At 43.5% G+C, this 19,546-nt stretch overlaps 6 protein-coding genes across 8 annotated transcripts in view; 4 read left to right on the top strand and 2 right to left on the bottom strand.

Annotated features, from left to right (window-relative positions):
• Positions 1 to 274: 274 nt before the first annotated feature.
• On the top strand, positions 275 to 2,955 carry LOC105451036 (G-protein coupled receptor 143-like). Its single transcript, XM_011691230.1, has 6 exons — positions 275 to 505; positions 1,046 to 1,151; positions 1,296 to 1,390; positions 1,474 to 1,652; positions 1,759 to 2,086; positions 2,168 to 2,955. The coding sequence occupies exons 1-6, from the start codon at positions 356 to 358 to the stop codon at positions 2,402 to 2,404; spliced, it is 1,095 nt and encodes a 364-aa protein (XP_011689532.1). The 5' UTR covers positions 275 to 355; the 3' UTR covers positions 2,405 to 2,955.
• Positions 2,956 to 4,013: 1,058 nt separating this feature from the next.
• LOC105451035 (A-kinase anchor protein 10, mitochondrial) lies at positions 4,014 to 7,281 on the bottom strand. Of its 2 annotated transcripts, none has more exons than XM_011691229.1 (10): positions 7,167 to 7,281; positions 5,982 to 6,759; positions 5,780 to 5,903; positions 5,562 to 5,698; positions 5,196 to 5,346; positions 4,963 to 5,077; positions 4,695 to 4,869; positions 4,545 to 4,618; positions 4,415 to 4,467; positions 4,014 to 4,173 (listed from the first exon to the last, which is right to left on the bottom strand). In XM_011691229.1, the coding sequence occupies exons 1-10, from the start codon at positions 7,189 to 7,191 to the stop codon at positions 4,084 to 4,086; spliced, it is 1,722 nt and encodes a 573-aa protein (XP_011689531.1). In that variant the 5' UTR covers positions 7,192 to 7,281; the 3' UTR covers positions 4,014 to 4,083. The 2 variants fall into 2 exon arrangements, with proteins under 2 accessions (XP_011689531.1, XP_011689530.1); XM_011691228.1 differs by lacking the exon at positions 7,167 to 7,281 and adding an exon at positions 6,872 to 6,996.
• Positions 7,282 to 9,279: 1,998 nt separating this feature from the next.
• On the top strand, positions 9,280 to 10,444 carry LOC105451291. Its single transcript, XM_011691662.1, has 2 exons — positions 9,280 to 9,462; positions 9,986 to 10,444. The coding sequence occupies exons 1-2, from the start codon at positions 9,280 to 9,282 to the stop codon at positions 10,442 to 10,444; spliced, it is 642 nt and encodes a 213-aa protein (XP_011689964.1).
• A 1,174-nt stretch (positions 10,445 to 11,618) lies between these two features.
• On the top strand, positions 11,619 to 12,850 carry LOC105451034. The gene has a single exon (XM_011691226.1). It carries the CDS (start codon positions 11,658 to 11,660, stop codon positions 12,507 to 12,509), a length of 852 nt encoding a protein of 283 aa, XP_011689528.1. The 5' UTR covers positions 11,619 to 11,657; the 3' UTR covers positions 12,510 to 12,850.
• Positions 12,851 to 14,098: 1,248 nt separating this feature from the next.
• LOC105451031 lies at positions 14,099 to 15,979 on the top strand. Of its 2 annotated transcripts, XR_974539.1 has the most exons (3): positions 14,099 to 15,302; positions 15,505 to 15,654; positions 15,771 to 15,979. XR_974539.1 is itself a non-coding variant. In XM_011691223.1 (2 exons), the coding sequence occupies exons 1-2, from the start codon at positions 14,800 to 14,802 to the stop codon at positions 15,584 to 15,586; spliced, it is 585 nt and encodes a 194-aa protein (XP_011689525.1). In that variant the 5' UTR covers positions 14,099 to 14,799; the 3' UTR covers positions 15,587 to 15,979. The 2 variants fall into 2 exon arrangements, 1 of the variants encoding a protein (XP_011689525.1); XM_011691223.1 differs by having other exon boundaries at positions 15,505 to 15,979.
• Positions 15,980 to 16,052: 73 nt separating this feature from the next.
• Positions 16,053 to 19,546, bottom strand: part of LOC105451033 — a 14,671-nt gene continuing 11,177 nt past the window's right edge. Inside the window, exons 4-11 of the mRNA XM_011691225.1 lie at positions 19,470 to 19,546; positions 19,241 to 19,381; positions 19,068 to 19,165; positions 18,792 to 18,975; positions 18,383 to 18,608; positions 18,056 to 18,303; positions 17,752 to 17,963; positions 16,053 to 17,670 (exon numbers count right to left, since the gene is read on the bottom strand). The exon at positions 19,470 to 19,546 is cut by the window's right edge and continues 16 nt beyond it. Of these exons, the coding sequence (XP_011689527.1) occupies positions 17,478 to 17,670; positions 17,752 to 17,963; positions 18,056 to 18,303; positions 18,383 to 18,608; positions 18,792 to 18,975; positions 19,068 to 19,165; positions 19,241 to 19,381; positions 19,470 to 19,546 (1,379 nt within the window). The 3' untranslated portion in view covers positions 16,053 to 17,477. The remainder of the gene's footprint in view (positions 17,671 to 17,751; positions 17,964 to 18,055; positions 18,304 to 18,382; positions 18,609 to 18,791; positions 18,976 to 19,067; positions 19,166 to 19,240; positions 19,382 to 19,469) is intronic.

Raw genomic sequence — 19,546 nt, 5'->3', positions numbered from 1 at the left:
TGATTCAATTAATTTAACGTGTGACGCATTCAAAAATAAGAAAAAAATATTTTGTATATTATTTATATAGGATTACTTTTATTGCCAGACTGTAATGGATAAATCTGTCCAAGCTGCAATAAAGAAAAAAAAGAAAAAAAAATTTCCACCGACAGTTTCGTATCAGAAATATATACATATTTCGTTTATCATAAGCAAAAGTTCATATCTCGAGCGCGTATCGACTGGCTGCCGGCTTGCCGGAGTGGGGCAGCGACTCCGGTTTTGTCTTTATCGGAGTTACTAGATCGAGTAGGATAGTCGGGCGGAGCAGAGGCACGCTGGACTCGACCGCGACAACATATATCCGATAACAATGGCCGACCCGACCCTACAAACGTTTTGCTGTCATCACACAAATCGAACGGACAGGGCGATAGCGATAATGGAGGAATTCAATACGGACGCGTACAACACGGTGTGCATGCTCTCGTCGGCGATGGGCATGATAGGCGCGATTTACCAGGTAAATCTCCGAGCAGTTTATCATGTTGCCCCCGCGAGCGAGCTTTCCCCTCCGCCGATTCGTTTATTTTTTTTTTAATTAATTCGTGCAACTAACAGAGGGGGAATTGACCCAAGTCTTTCTTTATTACGATCGGAATCAATCGTTGAGAAACATTGTCTCAAAAATTGAAACTTTTCTGTCACAATGCGTTTGTTTTGGTTGCACTTTTTATACCTCGCCTCTTCTCTCTTTCTCCGCCGCATATACATTTATCCTGTTCTACCACGTGGCAAGTGTACGGAAAAGTGCAGCTAAAAGAAACCGGTATGAAAGTATTTATATTATTAAATAATTGTGACATATACATATATGTGATATTTGATAATATAATCTAAATAAAGTGGGAAATATAATTTTACATATTTTTAATGTTTAATTATAGCCATAATGAAAAATATATATTTGCACATGCAATGTTATTGTAAAATTGATAGAGATACCTGAAAATATTAAAGCAAAATTGGCATCGTTAAGAATTGAGGGAAAATATTTTTTCAGATACTACCCCGAGAGGATTCGAATAGTTCCTATCGTTGGAGGAGATTCTTCAGAGGACGAGATATTATTGTATGGCTCGCTGTTGCCGATCTCTTAGCGTCCTTAGGTCTAGTTTGTTATTGCAATTTGATTATGCCGATAGTGCATTATTAGTACATAAATTAATTACAGTTACTTTTGATCAGCGAATACAATGATGCGATAGATGGGTAGACTAGATATCTTATCTGATTGTTTGGTACTCGATTAGGTGTATTCGTGAGATCGGCGCTATGGAGGAATTTCAAGTCCATCATGCCGATGGAGGGCGACATGTCGAACGTGGTGTTCTGCGCCGTGTTGTCGGTAAATGTTGCACACTCTCGTATGCTCGACAGAGGTGTACGGAAAGTTTGCGGGACGGAACTGAGAGAAATTGTTGCTCGCAGGCGTGGATTCAGTACTTCTACATGGCCACGTGGATATGGACGTTGTGCTACGCGGTGGACATGAAGCTGCTGCTGGGCGACAAAAACGGGTGTCCCAAGTGCTATCACATCTTGGCCTGGGTGCTTCCCGCCTTCCTCACGTCGTTCGGGCTGATCACTCTCTACATTCCCGATGCAAAGTCAGATTTCAGAAGTACCGCCCGAAAGTTGCGGCCGCAAAAGTTTTTTTTTTGTTTTGCAAAACGGCAAAGCGACGGCTAACACAAATGCGTATATGTCTTGCAGCTGCCACAACCTGACGTCGTTGTCGAGTGCGATATTGCGCATCCTTCCGAACTACTTCGCCACTTACGTGCTGCTGACGGTGGTAATGATCGCGAATCCCATTCTGTACGTCGCGTCGACTCGGGACCTCGAGACGGTGGTTCTGCACAGCATGGCGCAGATGACCAGCCGGGAGCGGAGGTTGATACAGACGATCAGGCTGAAATTCGCGCTCATCAATCTGGTCTACTACGTGTGCTGGACGCCCAATCTAATTAACGGGATACTACTGTGGACCCTGTGGTTTAAGCTGCCGATCCGGGCGATCATCACTTTGTGGTACATAATGGTAAGTTTCGTGTAGTTCATTTTTAAGTGGCACGGATAAATACGTACAGAAATTGATCGAGGCAATTTCTAATCGACACAGGCTGTGACGAATCCCCTCCAAGCGTTCTTTAACGCGATCGTCTATCAATCGTGGACCAGACGGGAGAAATTACGTTTTGAGTGTTGCCAAGATTTCAAGTCGAGCATAAATATGAATCTGAATGCCAAGATAGACACCGACGTGCACGTTTCCGAATCGTCTCCGTTGCTGAATCCACGAACGGGATACAAGCAGAAAATACCGCACATCAGTATAAACGGATCTTCGTCCCTGTAAGAATCTATGATATTTTACTGCCAGACTGTCGAGAAAGTGTAAATAGTATCATGCCATATCGTAGTGTTAAAGAAAGATTTAATATATGAAGTCAGTTCTTACATATTATAAAATCAGACTCGCACATTTCCGCTTAGGCGCGATTTTTTTGCAAGATTTCTCAGAGAACGTCTCGACATGAATAAAGCAATATTTTATTAAAAAGTTTTTCGAAAAGATCTTGCGATAACAGAAATATTGTATAAAATAGAATCTTTTAATATATTACACAGAGAAATTGTATTAAAATAGTTTTTATACATTATACATTCACGATAATAAACACAAAGTCGATAGACGTAATTTGTTAATATTAAGACATATAGAGTTGTAGAGAATCGGTATTTTCAATTGTAATAACGAAAAGGATATGAAACGAAAAGGAATCGCATTATGCAGAAGTTTTTTAAACAGAAGATTTACATAAACGAACTACTTAATTACTTTTAAAAGATAAGGTGCCTTTTTAAAAGATAAATATTCTTTTTTATAATATGCGTTGTATAATGGTCTCATAAATAAAAAGATATAACAAAATAGAAGTAGAGCATATGTATAATAGGGGTCTCATTATTAATAACATTTTGTACTTAAACATTACGTGTTATACGCTCTAAATACTGTTAAAATATATATCTTCTTCTATATCATAATATCACGTTCAACGGCGCGGTCACATGCATCATTATATGTACATATGTATATCTCATTCACATATATTTTCATTTCACTTATTTTAACATCAACTGCATCGTATAAATTGGCAATGAAAAAAGTACAAAATCTTATACTTTAAGAATTCGTCAATGTCTGCATTAGTCATCTTATGCATTAGTTCGTCAGAAGAAAAATAATATTGAACGATATCGACAAATTTGAATGAAAATAACTAAAGATGACTGCTATGATTTCAGACAGAATGAAAAAAGTTTCTGAAAATCACTGTAAATATTCTATATATATTTTGACAGACACAACTATAAATCTGTTTTATCATATTCTATGAGTATTTCTTCATGAATGAAGATTTTTATTCATATAAATATAAGTGGTAAAAGAATCTCATTTGATTTTCTCGCTTCTGGGATCACAATTGACGATGACTGATGGAGGAATAGCGAATTCGTAAAATTATTGTTCTCTGCTCATCGAGTATTTTATAATAAATTAATAGAATAGGAAGATCTTTAATAGTTACAAAAAATATTACAGATTATGCTGCTTATAAGATTCTTCTTATAAATTATTTTATGCAACGAATTGTAAAGATACTAAAATATACATTATATCGATTTCTAATAAAGTTATTTACATAAATTGTAAATTCGGATTGATTAGCAAATTCAAGTCTCTGTTTCGTTGTTATGCCAAGATGCAAAATATGAAAATATGTAAAAAACATCAGAATTTACGAGAGTATTACGCGATTACTACATACTTCCTTTTTGAGATGTCTTGTGTTACAAAATGAATTTTTCATTTATCGGGTTGGCACTTTGGCAAAGTCTGCAGCATTGTTACGCTAAACATTTAACATTTAAAATAAAAAGACAAAGCTTTACTTACACACAAAAATACATAAGATATCTTATACTTGAGGAAAAATTAAGCCTCAGAATCATCAGGTCAAGTTCACACCATCAAGAGGGAAGATTCGAAGCGCCAAGCGTTAGAGACGTGATTTCACGAATGATCATCTCGGCGATTCTCCATGCTAACTCCTCTTTAGCCTGTGCGTAACAGTGAGTAATAATTGAGCATTAATTGAATGCATATCGCATGTAAATAAATTATCCCTACTCCTTTTATTAACGAATCATTTTAATACTTTAAAAGTATAGTATATAATATTAAAATGATTCGTTAATAAAAGAGGAATGGGGATAATTTATTTACATGTGATAGAGTACTTTAAAAGTACTTTTATTTGTGAAAGTATTGTAGAGGTACAGTGTACTGTAAAATATTTACCTTATCTTGTTCTATATTTACAAATCGTTTTACAACACGAGTTAGGCGAGATTCTGAAATTCATGGACGTGTGAGTTTATACAATCTCATATGTACGTCAGCTTAGACTTCAAATTTGAATGTGACTTACCATATTTCCTTTGAGGATCTGGCTCGATTTCAGTAATAAATCTACCTAAGTAGTCGACGTAACCAATGCTCAACCTACAAAGTACATCGAATTATTTGTGACTTACAAATTAGTACAGAACTTAGTATTGTGTGCTAAACTGTTCAATACCTATATTTATTACGTCGCCACAGGGAATCTGGATCGTAAAGTTGCCTGGTGTCGATGTTCAAGTGACTACTGATAGTTTTCTTATTATCAGGTAATCTGCTGCCATTATTTCCTATTTGAGAAATACTTGGCATACTAGTACACACGGAGCTTACTTCGCTGCTGCAATCTGAACCTGCAAGTGAAAACATAAATATTTTTGAAGATACATTCTTTAATATCTTTCAAGATTAGTAATGTGTTATTGGAATCGACGATCGACACCAACCTGTTCTTCTTATCTTGGAATGTAAACTCGGACACGGACTGGTCTGAATCGTGCTGATTAGCTCCGATAAGTATTTATAATACAGCTGTGACGATAAGAACGCCGGGAGATAATGCTGGAAGAGAGTATTGAATTTAATACAACTACCTTGACGCGAGCCAGAGTCTGTGTAGCGCGTGCCGCCGGTGTGTGTTGTAGACAAATCTGTGTGTGCAATAAATGTGTGAGCGTACCTTATTGAGAAAATTATATACAATTTTACTGGGTCTATCGAAACAATCCGGCTGTGGGCCACCCGCGTCCTCGCGGCAGATATTCTGCTCCACATGGAAACGAATCTTGTCGCTAAATCCAAGAGGCATGGTCGCTTGTAAGCTAAAATACCTGTGAGAACAGTAACAATTCGTATAGATTTTCCTTTTTTTTTTCTTCGCGTCTACTCGCGTAATATTTTAGAAATTAAAACCAATTAAAGACTCTTGAAATTGATTACACAATAAATTATAAATAAGACTAACAAGATATAAGTTTGATTATACAATAAAATTATAAATAAGGCTAAATAAGAGATCTAGTGCGGGTGAATTTTAGACATTTACTTCTCATATATAATAACGGCGTCAGATTGCGCTTCTTCAGGATTAGCCGCTCCCTTCTTCTCCAAGAGATTCTGTTTGTAACTTATAGCCGACATCCAAAAATCCAACAGCTCTCGCTTATTCTCGAGTTCCATGAACTAGAATGTGAAGAATGGCAAGAAATTTCTTACAAAAGTTTTTTTTTTATGAAAGTAACGATTGAGAAATACGATGCAAACCTCCATAAAGTAAAAGAACGCTGTCTCGTTGTACAATATATCTGCTAGTTGTACATTGCCACTGGTGAGCACGTCGATTTGATGCTTGCAGTGAAATTCGCTTCGTAAAAAATCATTAATATACCTGCGAAAGGTGAAATAAATTTTTTAATATATACTATTTATTCGATACGGCACGTATCAATACATGCGTCACACTCACTCGTTTTCTAATATATCGTATACTATGCTTTGAACAGCAGATAGGCACCGTAATATAGGCTCAATGTTTTCCTGGACGATGGCCCTCTCCATATCTAGCTTCAACTCCTCGGATATTTGATTTACACCCAGAGCCTCCTTGAGAACGTACTTCCTGTAAATTCTCAAAGCGTCCTGCCTGGTCGTCGTCGCGTCGTGTCTCCTATTATCTCCGCAATCGTGATTTGATTGTCGCGTTTCACCCGCCGTTTGACTAGTCTTTGGCATACCGTTGGACGTCGCATCGCCCGCTCTCTCGTCGCACGGTACCCCCCCGCCCGTTCGCGTATCTACATCGCCGCCGTCGAGCGTGTCGCAGCTGAAGTTTTCGTTATCGTCCAACGAAGTAGGCAAGGCGTCCAGCATCTCCTTTTGATTCGACTGTCTGACTATCTGTGCGTCGGGCATCCCGGATGCGCTGCACAGGCACTCCACCTCCAGCCAGAACTTGATGAGGGCTATGCGCTTTCTGGTGTCCATAAACTGGATGAAGTAACCCAGGGCGCTCTTGTCCTTGAGCACCTCCGGCAGAGCCTTGGACAGCCGGGAGCTGAAGGCGCACGCTTCCTCGACGTCATTGCCGAGGATCTCCTCCTCCTCTTCCTCCTCGAGATTGCACAGCACACCCGAGGGCGTCTGAATGGACGACGCGCCGCCGTTGAATGCATCTGCCAGGAAGCTACCCGAGCTCGTCGATCTTGTGGGTGAGGTTTCTGATAATCCGGACTTATCCCTTTGTCCTACAAGCATCAAATTCAACGCAATTTTATTCGCACGAAAATTAAATGTCAATCAGTATTCAGTTGAAGCGCATGAAGAAGGAAACCGTGCTGTTGTAAACATGCCATTTACCATAATTTAGTTTTGAATGTACACAAGAGAAAGATACATGCATTAAATAGGCAAAGTTCCAATTCGAATGGACGATAATTGCCAATTGACTGGCAATTTCCAAAAGTCTCGGTAGAGACAGTAGCGAAAGAAAAAGGGAAAGGAAGAGAGAGAGAGAGAAAGAAAACGTGTTGCGTGTTGCAAATGTCAGGAGGTCAGTCTCGATGGCGAGACCTGCGCGTGCTAGACGAAGGGAGGCGATAACGTAAATCCACGTCGCGGCGTGCCAAGAGCTACGTGCTACGTTTATAATTACCAATCTTCTTAAAAAATTGGAGCATCGTTCGTGTCAGCGCGTAGCATGATAGGGGTTCGCCGATGACGCGAGGGTCAGGCCGAAAGGTAAACAACGGACGATGCGCTACCACTGCTACGAGTGCGGCGGGCGCGCATCCCACGGGGAGCGCGTGAACGGGGGCGCCGCGCCGAAAGTGTCAAAAGCTGCGCCGCGGGATCCTCGGTCCGGACGGCAGCGGCGGCGGCGGCGGCGGCGGCGAGGACGACACGGTCCCGACGTTGCGCGACGGTCCCGCTGACGACGGCGACGACGTTCCGCACCCTGCACGGGGCCGCTACGCGCGCACGCGGCGGCGCGCGACATCTCGCCTCGGCGTCATATTTATAATCGGGCGTGCTGCGGCGTGAGGTGACAGATTACCGTTGTTTGCATCGTTCGCCGATTACGACACGCACGCTCGCGAGGTGCAGGCAGGTGCAGCAGCGGCGCGCGTGCCACTCCGGGAATGCCGTCTGCACCTGCACTTCCGTCTGCACGACCCCCCCCCCCTCTTTCCCCCGAAGAGACTGTTTCTTGTATATCTGTACCATAATTTTTTACACTTGGGATGAAATGAATAGGAGAAACTGGACGGCGGAGGGAAAGAGAGGAGAAATAAAATATATGAAAAGTTCAGCTACGAGAAAGAGCGAAATTAGTTGCATCTCTCACATACACTTTCGCGTTCCGAACGTCGTGGGTGAGAGGGGAGGGGGAGGGGTGAGGAGAAAAGTGCAGAGTCGCGAGCGGAACCGCTGGCCTTAAACGCGCGCGTTTTTCGAATGATTGACGCCGGAATTTTATGTCATTAAAATCTGATTTTACGCGCGTAATCCGCTTTTTTTTTGCCAGGGAGATTTATCACGCATACCAAAATATAAGATTGCTTGTGAAAAGGAGAAAAGCCAGATTGTTGTTGAAAAGTAATCCTCGTAGATGTAGTTCTATTTCCTGAAATAATATTTTATTCGTGTCCGATAATTTTATTTGTCACATTTCTACCTGACACCTCTGAAGGAGGTAAAATGATTATTATATTGGGGGACGCCTCTGTTTCGCTTTTCTAATTTATATGATAACACACAAGCGTAGATACTATACATAATATATTCATGAAATTCAAACTTTCAGTTTTGAAGTCATTCAAAGTTTTAGATAGAGATATACGTTTATAATTAAAATTAACATGCGAATCAACGCGAGAGACTTCCTGCATCGTTCCGCAGAGATATTCCCTCACCGAGTCGTATATAGTCTGCGATCGATCTCACGATAAGATCACATGTTAGAAAGACTTAAACATTTTATCGAGAGGCGCAAACAAATTACAAATAGCGATACATATTGCAAAGACTCACGAGGCGAGGATACGGTACGTGAAACGGCCGGCTCTCAATTCTTTCAAGAGCGCTTCTCGTTTCCCTCTCATTCCGCTTTACTCTTTATTTGTACATATCTACGAAGCGTTCGACCGAGTGAATCTCTCGTGGCGGGGTGCCAATACAAGTGGACGTTACCGTCCCGCCCGTCTCGCCCGGGGCCCCTCTCGTCGAGATCGTCACGGGCACGTGCAAACACTTCTGATGACGACCGGAGCCACGGAGGCGTGGTACAATGTACGATACGAAAATATATATACATACATATACGCGAGCGCGGCGATCCGATTGCGCGTACACACGCGATGTTGTGCGGCGCGTTCCGAAGGCCGGCTGTCAAGGTAGAACGCGTATAGAGCCGCGCGGCGAGAGAGGGCAACGGCCGGGCATCGTACTCGTCGCCGTGCGAAAACTCGCCGGCGGACAGAGAGGTGACAGAGAGTACACACGCGGGGAATACGAGAGACGACGCTCGAGGTGTCCACCCGAGCCGGGTAACAGGTTACGTGTATACCGGTTTTTGTACCGCGGCGCGAGGCGCGGGCGAACCGGCCGACCCCGTCAGCGCGGCGCGGCGCGACGCGGCGCCGGGTTCCCGCCGGAGGCGACCAGCCCGCGATCGGGCTCCCGCGGACGCGCGGCGTCCGCCTCTATCCATTTTTCAGTCCTCGCCACGTCCGGCTCGATCGCAGCCGCATCGACGTGTGATCATCATGCTCGCCCTACGCGGTCTCCTCATTTTCGCGGCCTGCCGCGTCGTCGTCGCCGCGACGCCCCCCGCGACGGCCAGGAAGGTCTACGATCAGCGACAGACCGGCGACACGAACGTGCAAATCGAGCTGAAAGACGTGCAGGTGATCGCGCTGCTCAACTCCGAGCTCCTGGATGATTACACGGTAAATCCTTTCGCAGAGAGAGAGAGATCCTCTTTTTTTTTTCTTAGTCCTCTTCTCCAACTCCATTGGAAGCAATCTTTTCCATTGTTCTCGTAGTGTTTTTTCCCCATTTTTTCTTTTCTCGAATTATCTCACATTTCTTTCCTTAGCAGTAGAGAAGATTTGTGAGATAGCATATAAATTTTGTACTACGATATATACTACGATATATACCTACTCTGATTTTGCTGCGTTACTCCAAACTTCGTCGTTGAAGGAACAGTCGAAGCTTTTCTTCAGTTTGTAACTGCGTTACATTGGTTCTACATGTACATGAGTTCGATGCGAGATTGAAGCGAGCCTGCAATTTATAAAGTTCATTTTAGACACTTTATACTCAGAAAATACATTTTGTACATTTAAATGCATAAAAATGCAAATTACATATTTCGCGTTTTACGCTGCATAATAATAATAATAGATTGCTTTGAGTACCGCTGATAAATGTTGATATTCACCGTCGACGTCGTGTTCGCCTTCGCAGGACTACGATTACTTCTACGATTACGCAGACTTTACCGTCAAGCCGGGCAACAAGCCCACCACGACGAGTCCCGCGACGACGAGCACGGAGAAGAACGATATCACGCAGGTACCCGAGCAGCTGCCGTCGCAAAATTCGTCCGTCCCGGCGTCTGTCGCTAACACAAGCCCGGCCGCGGCGACGGGCGATACGACGCTGTCCCAGGGCGAGGGCATCCCGAGCGCTGATCCGTCGAACGGCACCGCGAGCGATACGACGCCGAATGCGGATAACGACGACGACGACAAGAGTCAGCCGGGCGAAGAGGAGGACGGAGCCGGGTCAGCTTCCTCGACCACGGTGAAACCCGTGCACGCCCTGCGCTCGCAAAAGCGCTGCAGATCTGGATACGTTCCGACCGGCGACGGCCGCTGTCGACGAGCGAGTCGACCGTGGCTGCTGAGTCGCCTGTTGCCGTGAGTACAACAACCGCGAGTACGCGGCCGGATGCTTCCCTCCGCTCGATCGGGTCATCCTCCCTCGATCGACCGGGGATTCGGGGCGCAACAGCTGATGGGAGTAAATTTGGAAATAAATGTCCTTTGATGATGTGCCATATATATTACATGTTGACTTTACGCTCACGTTTTGCCCTCGCAAACGAATTCCACATTTAGCACTTTCGTAACGCGATAATCATCTCCGCGGAGCACTCGGCGCGCTTTCTCCCACACTGTTAAATCCATAGGGTCAAATTTAACCAATTATTTAAGTCGCCACTGTCCTTAATATGACAGTTATTTTTAACTAAAACAATAGAGTTAAATAATTTAAAACAGTTCAAATTTAACCCAAATGTGGGTTAAATTTCATTGTTTTATTTAAAAATAGCTATCTAGTGTTTTAGTTAAAAATAACTGTAATATATTAAGTAGGAGCAGTGACGATTTAAATAAAGTTAAATTTGACACTATGGATTTAACAGGCCTGTTTTTTATAGCTGAACTGCTGCTCACAGTTTATCTTTCTCTTTCTACATTGGAAGAAGAAAGACAAACTCTGAAGCCAGTTCAGCTATAAAAAACAGACCTAACAGTGCACAGTGCCGTGCTTCCTGACATTGGCGAACGTCGAAATCCGGGATTTTTCCTAAAAAAAAAAACGTAAAAAAACCTGATTAAAATATACTCGCAGGAGGAACCGCAAATCGTTCATTCTTATCTCACTTGCATTTTTTACCTTCGTTCATTTCAACTCTTGGCTCCTCTCTTAATCGTCACTCTTGAGTCTACCGTCTGAACGTTTGTTTGTAACTCACGCAATTAACTGTGCGCACGAAATCCGCGACACGTTCCGATCCGTACGTCGATCCGGCGTCGGTGTGACCGGGCGGCGATCGGTATCGTTTCCCACGCCACGTTTCCTACACGTGGCGTGTCCTATAATCCTGCGGCGAGAAATGGATCCCCCTATCATACAGATTCCGTGTACCGGTTCGAGCAACGGTCTCGACAACCGGAGTGCGAGTACGGCGGGCCCGCTACTCGCGCGATCGTCGCAGTTGCGGAAAGGACCTCGCTCGTCTCGCTCGCGTTTCCCGCAGAGCATTGTATTCCGAGAGATCGAAGCGCAGCGGTGCACCTCGTGATCCTTGCGTGCGATCGATACGGCACCACGTATATACACCACGAGGATGGCGATGGTCCGGACGTTGTTCTTCCTCGGCACGGCGCTCCTCGCGCTCGCCAAGGTTGGCGCCGCTCCACCGAAGAGATATTACGATCAACGGCAGAACGGCAATTTCAACGCGGACGTCAAGCTGGAGAACCTCCTCTTCGTCGCGGTCTTCCCGCTGACCCCGGTTAACTCCGACTTAATTGAGCCGGCGTTGTCGGCTATCGAGCACCTCGATCTCTCGCTATTCCGCTCGAAGGGACAAGAATCGATCAAAGGCGAGGAGACAGTTCAGCAAGACGATTCACCCGCCTATGCCGTGGAAGTCGTACAGATAAATGAAAATCGTCCGGACAAGGAGAGCTCGGTGCGAAAAGCGGAAGGGGACGCGGAAACGTCGAGCGTCTCGGAACAGCGGCCGACACCCGTCGGCGACGGGCAGACCCCGGAAAAGGAGGAGGCCGGGAGAGCCGCGAGAAATGTGAAGAACTTCGACTTCCCGAAGAGCCGCGAGGTGCCGTCCGTTCCGGGATACTTCGTGAACGTGAGGAAGACGTCCGGGAGGCCCAAGACGGGCGACGGCGGCCGGGCGCGGAACGTGGTCGGGAACGTCTGGAATCCCGACGACGAGCCGGGACGACCGGGAACGTCGCTGAAGAAGCAGCTGCCTCGAAGGGGCGAGGGGGACGTCGCGCCGCCTGCGTCGAACGTCGACAAGAACGACGTGTCTCCGGCGCTCGCCGAGGAGGAGGAGGAGAAGCAGCAGCAGGAGCTGAGTCTGCTGGGCGACGGCGTCGAGAACTGCGGCCCAGGACGACGTCGCGACGCGTCCGGCGTCTGCGAATCCGACGGCTCGGCCGACTCCCTTTAGCTCTAAGTTCCCACACATGGCTGTAGTTCTTAAAAATTTGACATTAAAATATACTAGTTATTATGCGAGATATCTCATGCGATGTTTTATTTAGCATAAATTTTATGTCAGATCTATTGCATTTATATCGATAAAAAGAATATTTCTTTCGCTTATTAGTGCAGGAGCAAGACAGAACGGAACGAGTAACGAATTATATTTGATTAATTTAATTTAGCATTTAAAACGCGCTGAATGCGAGATAATTATCGTTTTATATAAAGTTTTATACGAACGTATGAAGATTTATACACTGCATGTATCTATTAAGGTACTTAATCAATAAAAATATTTAAACAACAGCAACATGGGTGTGTATTTAAAATGTAAGGGAAAATCGCGGAAGAAAAATTTATATTAGCAAATCTAATCCCTCTACAACTCTAATTTAATTGTAATTTAATTTTTACTTTCCTTTCCATATTCAAATAAGCTCTCTTAGCGATTATAGAAGTGTATAAAGATTACCCGTGCTATTTTTTCCTCTTTCTGTACTTTTTCTACTCGTTCTTTTCTTATCGCCGCGGTATATATAAATAGCGCCTATCGGGAATTGGATCTTTACCCTGGGAATTTTTTAAGTCGTGATCGTCGCCAATCCGAGAGACGGAGGCAGCCGTGCAAGAGGAGGCGGGGGAACCATCGCATACCGGCCCCAGGAATTTTCCAGAAACCGAAGGTCGTTCCTGGTCGTTCCCCAATGAACCGGCGGCGATGATTCGGTTCCCAGGTTCGCGAGGCGGAAGCGCGAGCGAGAGGAGAGAAAGAGCAAGGGCAAGGTTACGGTAATAGGCGCCAAGCCGCGAGACGGTAGATCGGGGAAACGAACTCCACCGCGAACGGCCACGATAGGACATTGCCCTTTACACGAGATTGGTGACTATATAGATGTGCGCAACACCTACGTACATCGCGTATGTATATATATTCGCGCAACGCGTGTGATAACTATTACGCTCTGTCTTTGGCATCATCGCGTTTCCCCCTTCCTCCCCCTTACCGTCTACTCGCTCCTCCTTTTCCTTTGAATAAAACTGGTTATCGCCGCGAGGGACATTCGACGCGCGATTGATACGTCGCTGATGAGGACCAGGAGCCAGCTTCAGCAGTCCCACCGGCGGCGCGGCGTCTCCATCCTTGAATATCGTTAACGCTATTAATATACCATCACGGTCCTTTCCCTCGATGGCGGTTTCGTTTGTAATCCGAATATAATAAGGAGAGGAGGAGTATGCTCGAGGAATATCACGAGGATCGTTTCCAGCTTCGCGCGTTGCTCTTCTCTCACCTGGAGACTCAAATGGAGAAAAATGCAATTAGCCGCAAGATGAAAAGTTCTTGAATTACGAGTGACTGAAAACAAAAAATGACAAGACTTTATCTATATTTGACATTACAAATAACAATCTTTCATCAATTTTAATTAGAAACTTTGCGTATTAAAAATTCTCAATCTCAGAATTGAGAGATGATGAGAAAAAAAAAACATGGGAACTCGTTATTAAGTAAAAGTATTCTTTAATGTAAAATAATATACCTTCTCGAATGTATCGTCGACTTTATACGAAACGTTGGTCCACAAAATTGCGAATTGGGAAGGTATAGCTCAGATTTAATCAAGTTGAAGCGAATCTCTCCTCCGATCTTTGCATAAATTACAAGAGTTTTACAGCGTATCAACAGTGCCGTGACGATGTATGTGCCGTTAGCGACCGGCAGGTTGCCATCAGTACGCCGAGGTTCTTGAACTTTTCCGGGGATCCGTTTCTAGAACCGACCGAAGAGGAAGGCTCAGGTTCGGATCGCCCAGGTGGGGATCGGAATCGTCTTCTGGTACGAGACATCGCCCGGTCATCACACCTCGAGCATCCACCGTGTTGTCCGGACACGTTCTCCAACGTCGTTTCGCCCGCCCGTCGCATCTCGCGGTACTGGTCCAATCACGCTCCCGGGCGTCATCTCGTTAAGAGTCGCAAAAAGTGGTTGGCCCGACCCCACGTTCCCGTCGAGTAAGAAATAACTCGGCAAATTCGGAGCCGAAAACAGGAAGCGTCCTGCAGTCTGTTTCCGAAGTCACCGGCTTCAAGCGGGATCGTGTAGAAGGTCATAACTCAGGAATCGGAACCGAGTAGACGGCAGGACTGGACAGATAGAAGACAGACCGAGGTCAAGAGAGTGAAGGTCAAGGGACCGATAAGCACACGAGAGTTGCAGTCGAGTGGAAGGTAGCTCGACAAGTAGCCGCTCATCAATGTTATCAATCAACATGCGCGTGTTCAAGACCGTGCTGCTCATCGCGTTCTTCGGCGCGAGCGTTCAGTGTTTACCCGTCACCGACAAGCTGGCCGAGTCCACGACTGAGTCCAAGATCGAGTCGCAGACCGCGTCCAAGGTCGAGTCCCAGACCGAGGCTAAGCCCGAGATCGCTTCCGAGGTGATACCGCAGGATGAGGCAGCTGTAGCCACCGCCGCGCCGACGCCCACGATTTCCGACATCGTCGAGTACTACGACCAGCGGCAAAACGGGACCGACAACTACCGCATCCACTTGGACGGTCTCGTATTCGTATTCGCGCCGGTCGAGGCACTGCTGCTGGCCGGCGCCGCCGGTGGCACCTCGCAGCCCAATTTGCCGATCTCCAGCCAGGACCACGCATCCTCGACCATCCAGTCCATCGACGAGCCGGACAAGCCCGCCATCGACAGCCTCCAGAATAAAACCGACTTGCCGATCTCGAAGACAATTCTATATAAGTAAGAAATCCATCTGCTTCGGTGTCGCTGTTCTGATAATCAATTTTATTGATACAATTAATTATAATTATTATTATCAATCTTAATTCTGCGATCTTATTGCAAATCCGCGTATCACGCGTATAATTTTCAATCTTTCAATATAATTATAAAAAATAATTCACTGTGTATATTCACTTTCTCGACTTTCTTTGTGTTCCAGACAACCAGCTGTACGGTTGGCGAATTTCTTGGCGCCCCTGATACGTAGCATACGTCATGCGCAAGGCACGAGCGTGCACTAAAACGATCGCTCGATGCTCGCGATTCCAATACGCAATACGCGATTCCTATAGCATACATTAAGAAAACGGTATTTCCCTTTCCTTCCAACGCAATCACTTTCAATCATTCTGGCGTTTCAAACTATACATGATATGCATTCTCAAATAAGATTTTTGAAAAGTACCGTGCTCTCTCTTTCCACAGGGATAGGATATCTGCATCTACAGGGATGATGGACGAGTACTCGTAGAATAGTTACGTGTATGATCGACGCGATCGACTCGATGTCGTACCACGCATTTATATGGTGTCTTAAGTATCAATAAACGCGCTAATATTAGCGTTATCCGCCGAGCTTATTTCTCTCTGTAACTTAAAAGATGGCTTTTTTAAAATACACGAAATTACAGAAACGACGATTTCATCTTGACCTTATCCAGTGTATACAATGTAAATGGGCGATTGCGTTGCTTCAGTATCCACATATGTATTTACGACGCAACACACAAAATATCGCACAAACGTTTTTTTTCTCTCCTCGCCTATTAAGAAGCTTTTTAAGCATTTTTATTTTATATGTACGGATTTATCGTAAAATTTCACTATCTTCTCAGATGTCATACAGTGATAAGTGTTGCATGATCGAAAACATGATAAAAAGTATCTGAATTCTACCCGTTTTACCCGATAGTATCTTGCACTCGTTGTATTCGCCATTAAATGCTATTATCTTAAATTTAAGATAATAGAATTTAATGGCGAATACAAGAATGATGGCGAATAGAATTCAGATACCTTTTATCATGTTTTCAATTATGCAACAGATTAAGACTTAAATGTAGGATACCCTGTTCATCACAAATGAAAAATTGTAACTAAAATAAATCTTAAAATTGATCTTTTATTTATGAAACTAATAAATTTTACATATTGCAGAATTACTTTATATATTGAACATAAAATTTTACGATCAACTCGGTGGGAATCAGTATTGGATACGATACATTCGTGAATAACGATTTACAATTCCATATTTTCACAAAAGGTGTGCCAGCGTATCACGTAATGTATTCAAATATATGTTAAATATACATTTAGACATAAATATAATTTAGACATATAAAATATATATTTTACATACGCTAATACATTTACAAATATATATTCAAAATCGTTATTCGTGAATGTATTTTGCTCAATGCTGATGGGAAAAAATATAATGTAAAATCAGCAAATTAAATACCCTTTAAATATCGTTCTACATGCTACGTAGTTAACCATATATAGTTGATAGTAATTTTAATTAAAATCAATTTATTCTTTAAATAATCTTTTTTTTTGTACAATTGTTTTAAAAACAGCGACGAGCCCGTATTCGTTAAAATTTGATTCTTTGCAATCTCGACGTACAATCGTCGGTATCAATATACACATGTACACTATTATGTTCAGCTTTGGAATTAACACTATAAAGCGCACAAAAGTATAGTTACGATAAAAGGGAGAGTATATGTAATTCAAAATTCATACGCTGAGTTCTTTTAAAAATTGATTCACGCCAAAATTAGAAATTCCATTTTTATAACTAACAATAAAACGTTCGTCGATGTTTATAATAATTCAGCCTCTCAAAATTGACATGGGCATTCTTAAGAATTGAAATTATTTATAAATAGTTAGGAAGAATAAGAAAGTAATAAGATATATTAAAATATATTTAAGCGAAAATCGCCCCGATCACATCGAGAGGACCTCAGTCTATCTCGCCGAGACTGCTATTAACAGCAAGTACGGCCTCGTTAAATTTAAAAATTTCTCCTTACCTTACAGGGGAATTATATCATTTGACAGCTCTTGCAGGAAAGTCAATAATTTATGTTGGAGATATGGCAGTAGCGTGGGGGAAGCATACTATAAAAATGTATCGGCGACATCGCCGGCGATTACTTCTTTGAGCAAAATCCGGCAATTCTCCACAACGCTGCGTCGCCGATCCGGCACGTTGTTCAGGACATCTTCCGGCGTCTGATGAAGATTATCGATGATCTTGCGAAGCTCGTTCAACTCCGTTACGGCGGCTTCTAATTTTATCTCCAAGTTAGACCTGCAAAATAGTGACGTTTCAATCGATTAATTATTGCCGATTAATTGTTGCAATTTCGTATCGGGTCTATATTGAACTCACTTGTCCTCTTTCAATTCCTGTATGCACGTATCGTTGTCGAGCTGTATAATTCGCAGCACTTTTAGAAGCTTGGTAACGAGATTGTCCACCTCGATCACTTGATCGACCAGATCCACGGATGGACAGTAATCCGTCAAGGGTACAGGACCGTCATTGGTCCCGGTGTCAGATTCGCTCACAGAGTCGCAATCGTCGTCGCCCTCGTCCTCCACCTGCAAATTTTCACATAATAATAATTATTAATATGATGTATGTATTTTTAACTTTTCACTTTTCGAGTTTGATTTCACTTCAGATCACTTGCCTTACGGCGATGCAAGATTGCCTGGGTGAGATTCGTGAGACTAGTACACTCGTCGCCGTACTTCGTCTTCCTTGTGTGCTCGTCCGACGCTTCGGAGAAGCTCAGTGCTCGGCGGAGAGAATCGCTGCTCGACACCATATTGTGCGAATACGTGTCCGGCAAAGGTACGTCTTCCAGAACGCTTTCCATCATCAAACACGGCTCAGTCTCAAAGTCAAGCAAGTCGGATGACGATTCCATACTTAGTTCTAGAAAATAAAAGTTGTACCTTTAACACATCTGAATATATCATCTCCTTATCGTAATCTTACTTGCAGCCTACATTACCTTTGTAAATCTGTTTAGACGAATCTAAACTGGACTTTTTATCGATGTTGTTTCTCGCAGCGAACGGATGCGTCGCGGCGTTCCGAATAGCGCTGATCACCGCGGAAACGAAAGACCCGCTCTTCGGGCTCGGCGTGCGTTCCTTTAAACTCTGCTTAGAGCTAACCGGACTAGACTCCACGCTACTGTTACTTCTGCTGTACGCTTCGTTATGATATATAACATCCTTTTTGGGGAGAAAAAAAATTACATTTAATAATAACCGAAGAAAATAATATCTTAATTATTTTAAAAAATATTTTAAAAAAATTATATTTAACAATGACCGAAGAAAATAATTTCTTAATTATTAAATTTATAAGGGAAAAATTGTTCGCGTAGAAAAGAGCATTTCCATCGTTATGCTTACCTCAAGATCCTTTATTGAGATATTATACGACGCAATCAATTGATCTATTAATCCTTCCAATCTGGTACTAAGTCCGGAGAGAGCTACAGCCGCTCCGGACATGGCAGCGCCCTGAGTGAGTAGAAGTTCCCTACTTCTTCGTTCGACAGCACTCAATTTTAGGCTCATTGATAAATTCTCTTGCCTAAAAAGAAAAACGGACAAAAAAGTAATCGTTAAAATACAATTTATAACGTTTAATATAAATATTGTCAACAGTTTTCATACGATACATACCTTCTTTGTTCGCTAATTCGCACTAAATGCTTACACTCCTCCGTCTGCCTTTCTAGTTCCGTCTCTCTTTGACTTAAAGCTTCCCCCTTCTTCTTGAGCTACAAAAGATAAACAAATATGAAACAAACGGTACATTTTTCGTATTTCAAAAAGCGAATTTAAAAGATACGCACCTCCAATTCGGCGTCCTTGAGTGCATCCGCCAAGGTGGCCTTCTCTTCTTGGAGGAAATCTTGCATCTCGGCTGACTCGGCTTCCAATTCCTGTTGCTGTTGCAGCAAGGCTTTCTGCGCGGCTAGGCTTTTGTCCAAATCCTTCAACAGAGAAAAAAAAGACAGGAAATATTACAGAGACAATTTTCATATTACAGTCGCAACTGTTGTAGATGTGTGTAATTCTTACCCTGCTTAACATACGACAGAGCGATTGCAGATCAGCTATTTCGATTTGCTGATTAGCAACCACCTGTCCCGAGGATT

Source organism: Wasmannia auropunctata, unplaced genomic scaffold (genome assembly GCF_000956235.1).
Source record: "Wasmannia auropunctata unplaced genomic scaffold, wasmannia.A_1.0 LD336053.1, whole genome shotgun sequence".
Classification (NCBI taxonomy): Eukaryota; Metazoa; Arthropoda; class Insecta; order Hymenoptera; family Formicidae; genus Wasmannia; species Wasmannia auropunctata.
The sequence above is the reverse complement of the archived record's forward strand: the minus strand, read 5'-3'. Positions and strand labels throughout refer to the sequence as shown.

What these genes read in the sequence shown, in the direction of transcription:
- LOC105451291 (XM_011691662.1), top strand. Translation starts at nt 9,280, where the DNA reads ATGCTCGCCCTACGCGGTCTCCTCATTTTCGCGGCCTGCCGCGTCGTC. An exon ending in AGCTCCTGGATGATTACACG is followed by an intron (nt 9,463 to 9,985) that starts GTAAATCCTTTC and finishes TCGCCTTCGCAG; the next exon opens with GACTACGATTACTTCTACGA.
- LOC105451034 (XM_011691226.1), top strand. Translation starts at nt 11,658, where the DNA reads ATGGCGATGGTCCGGACGTTGTTCTTCCTCGGCACGGCGCTCCTCGCG.
- LOC105451031 (XM_011691223.1), top strand. Translation starts at nt 14,800, where the DNA reads ATGTTATCAATCAACATGCGCGTGTTCAAGACCGTGCTGCTCATCGCG. An exon ending in TCGAAGACAATTCTATATAA is followed by an intron (nt 15,303 to 15,504) that starts GTAAGAAATCCA and finishes TTTGTGTTCCAG; the next exon opens with ACAACCAGCTGTACGGTTGG.
- LOC105451036 (XM_011691230.1), top strand. Translation starts at nt 356, where the DNA reads ATGGCCGACCCGACCCTACAAACGTTTTGCTGTCATCACACAAATCGA. An exon ending in TGATAGGCGCGATTTACCAG is followed by an intron (nt 506 to 1,045) that starts GTAAATCTCCGA and finishes ATATTTTTTCAG; the next exon opens with ATACTACCCCGAGAGGATTC. An exon ending in CGATCTCTTAGCGTCCTTAG is followed by an intron (nt 1,152 to 1,295) that starts GTCTAGTTTGTT and finishes GTACTCGATTAG; the next exon opens with GTGTATTCGTGAGATCGGCG.
- LOC105451035 (XM_011691228.1), bottom strand. Translation starts at nt 6,914, where the DNA reads ATGCATGTATCTTTCTCTTGTGTACATTCAAAACTAAATTATG. An exon ending in TTCCAAGATAAGAAGAACAG is followed by an intron (nt 4,870 to 4,962) that starts GTTGGTGTCGAT and finishes TTTCACTTGCAG; the next exon opens with GTTCAGATTGCAGCAGCGAA. An exon ending in TAAATATAGAACAAGATAAG is followed by an intron (nt 4,174 to 4,414) that starts GTAAATATTTTA and finishes TGTTACGCACAG; the next exon opens with GCTAAAGAGGAGTTAGCATG.